Raw genomic sequence first — 2,889 nt, forward strand, 5'->3', positions numbered from 1 at the left:
AACCCGACTCCGGAGCTCCGAGCATCCCTTAGTTTTAAGTCATGGCGGGTGCGAGCGGGTCTCTGCTGCACTCGGCTCCGTGACAGCTGCTGCTCCACATGGGGAGAGGAGAGACGGCAAACATCCGGGCTCCCAGGACTTCGCGGCGGCCATCCTAACCCGTGCACTGAGTCGGGCGGGGCGGGCGGCAGCGTCTGAGCAGAGAGCTCCCTAGACCCGGCCTGGTATCTCCCTGGCTTTCCTAGGTGCCTGTTTGCGACCTGTTCAGCTGGGCTGTAGTTGAGTTATCCCCGGGATTGTGGGAGGAAAGGTTATGCCCACCAGAGGCCCAGGGTCCTGACGGCTGGAGGTCCGCAGTGGGGAAGGTGGGCAGAGCTGTTGCTCAGATGTCCCCGTGCCTGTTTCGTTTGCACAGAGGGGTTTTCTGGTGCGTCCTGGCCCACCATGGCCAAACCAACAAGCAAAGATTCAGGCTTGAAGGAGAAGTTTAGGATTCTGTTTGGACTGGGAACACCGAGGCCAAATCCCAGGTCTGCAGAGGGGAAACAGACGGAATTCATCATCACCGCGGAAATCCTGAGAGTGAGTGAGCTGCCTGTGTCTTTGCTGGGCTACAGGGAAGTGTAGGGAAGGTTGGGTTTTGTCTTGCACCAGGTTCTGTGGTGCTGCACCTGCACCAGGTCTTGAGATGGGTTGCTGGCGACTGTCTGCACAGGAAGGCTGTCTCCAGTACTTGGAGGCTGACATGTCCTTCCTCAGGAGACTTGGAAAGTCAGGATCTTGGTGACCTGGTTCAGGCACACTTGAGTGATGATTCAGATATTGAGGAAAGAAAGCCCATTTTATCGATGAGGCCTGAGAGTCATCATCTCCACCGGTAAGGATATGGCCAGGTGTTAAATGATAACATGTGAGTTCCTGGCAGAAGTGGGTTCTGTATTTTATTTTTTTGAGACTGAGTCTCACTCTGTTGCCCAGGCTGGAGTGCAGTGGCATGATCTCTGTTCGCTGCAACCTCCGCCTCCAGGGTTCAAGCGATTCTCCTAACGCAGCCTCCTGAGTAGTTGGGACTACAGGCATCTGCCACCAGACTTGGCTGTTTTTGTTTGTGTTTTTTTTTTTTTGAGATGAATTCTTGCTCTGTTGCCCCGGCTGGAGTGTAATGGCACAATCTCTGCTCGCTGCTACTCCGCCTCCCAGTTTCAAGTGATTCTCCTGCCTCAGCCTCCCGAGTAGCTGGGACTACAGACACATGCCATCACACCCATCTAATTTTTGTATTTTTAGTAGAGACGGAGTTTCACCATCTTGGCCAGGCTGGTCTCGAACTCCCGACCTCAGGTGATCTGCCCGCCTCGGCCTCCCAAAGTGTTGGGATTACAGGCCATTGCACCCGGGCTAGGTCCTTATGTTTTATGTGTGCTTGTGTCTTTGTCACGTATGTCAGGCATTGTGTTTTGCCCATGAGTAAATGCTGAATTTTTGCACTTTAAAGTTTTCTACTTAGAAACAACTAAAACTTTCATCAACTGATGAATAAAATATAGTCCATCTGGGCCAGGCGCAGTGGCTCATGCCTGTCATCCCAGCACTTTGGGAGGCTGAGGCGGGTGGATCAACTGAGGTCAGGAGTTTGAGACCAGCCTGGCCAACATGGTGAAACCCCATCTCTACTAAAAATACCAAAAGTTAGCCTGACGTAGTGGCGGGCACCTGTAATTCCAGCTAGTCAGGAGGCTGAGACAGGAGAATTGCTTGAACCTGGGAGTTGGAGGTTGCAGTGAGCCGTGATTGCGCCACTGTACTCCAACCTGGGGAAGAAGAGCGAAACTCCGTCTGAAAAAAAATTTTTACAGTTTAAAATTGTATTTCATGTTATGTTTTATCTCAATACAACATTTGCAGTTGTGAAAAAAAATTTGCACATTCTCAGCTCCTCGGGATGGAGCAGTAAATCCCGTTGGTAAATCTTTTTTTTTTTTTTGAGACCGAGTTTCGCTCTTGTCACCCAGGCTGGAGTGCTGTGGCGCGATCTCAGCTCACTGCAACCTCCGCCTCCCGGGTTCACGCCATCCTCCTGCCTCAGCCTCCTGTGTAGCTGGGACTACAGGCGCCCTGCCCCCACGTCCGCCTAATTTTTTCTAGTTTTTTTTTTTTTTTTTTTTTGTAGAGACGGGGTTTCACCATGTTAGCCAGGATGGTCTCGATCTCCTGACCTCGTGATCCGCCCGCCTCGGCCTCCCAAAGTGCTGGGATTACAGGCTTGAGCCACCGTGCCCGGCCAATTTTTTGTATTTTTACTAGAGACAGGATTTCAACATGTTGGCCAGGCTGGTCTCAAACTCCTGACCTCAGGTGATCCACCTGCCTCGGCCTCTCAAACTTCAGGGATTACAGGCGTGAGGCAGCGCGCCCGGTCAGGTGAATCTTGATTTCAGAAAGATCTGTTTTAATCTCTAGTCTGGAAAATGCAGTGGGAGCCTTTAGGTGGTTTGTGACTTGCAGTTTAGGAAACCGTGGCCTGACCGCTGGCCCCTGTTTCTTCTTTCATTTCTCTCCAGGAGCTGAGTGTGGAATGTGGCCTCAGCAATCGCATCCGGATGATAGGGCAGATTTGTGAAGTCGCAAAAACCAAGAAATTTGAAGAGGTAGGTTTGTCCAGTTGAGCTACTAGAGAGAGGCACATAGACTGTTCAGAGCCTGAGTTTGCTTTTTTTAGGAGTATGGTTGACAGCTAACTGCTGATGATCGGGTTTGCACTTTTTTTTTTTTTTTGAGATGGAGTCTTGCTCTTTCGCCCAGGCTGGCACAATCTCGGCTCACTGCAACCTCCGCCTCCCGGGTTCAAGCGATTCTCCTGCCTCAGCCTCCCAAGTAGCTGGGATTACA

General features: G+C 51.3%; 1 protein-coding gene across 5 annotated transcripts in view; it reads left to right on the top strand.

Annotated features, from left to right (window-relative positions):
* Positions 1–414: 414 nt before the first annotated feature.
* The window catches only part of TSC2 (tuberous sclerosis 2), a 40,416-nt gene continuing 37,941 nt past the window's right edge, over positions 415–2,889 (top strand). For 4 of the 5 annotated variants that reach the window (XM_011966970.1, XM_011966971.1, XM_011966972.1 and 1 more), the window contains exons 1-2: positions 415–582; positions 2,562–2,648. In XM_011966970.1, the coding sequence (XP_011822360.1) occupies positions 445–582; positions 2,562–2,648 (225 nt within the window). In that variant the 5' untranslated portion in view covers positions 415–444. The remainder of the gene's footprint in view (positions 583–2,561; positions 2,649–2,889) is intronic. The other variant, XM_011966974.1, reaches the window with a different exon arrangement.

Source organism: Mandrillus leucophaeus, unplaced genomic scaffold (assembly GCF_000951045.1).
Source record: "Mandrillus leucophaeus isolate KB7577 unplaced genomic scaffold, Mleu.le_1.0 Scaffold78, whole genome shotgun sequence".
NCBI classification, from domain to species: Eukaryota; Metazoa; Chordata; class Mammalia; order Primates; family Cercopithecidae; genus Mandrillus; species Mandrillus leucophaeus.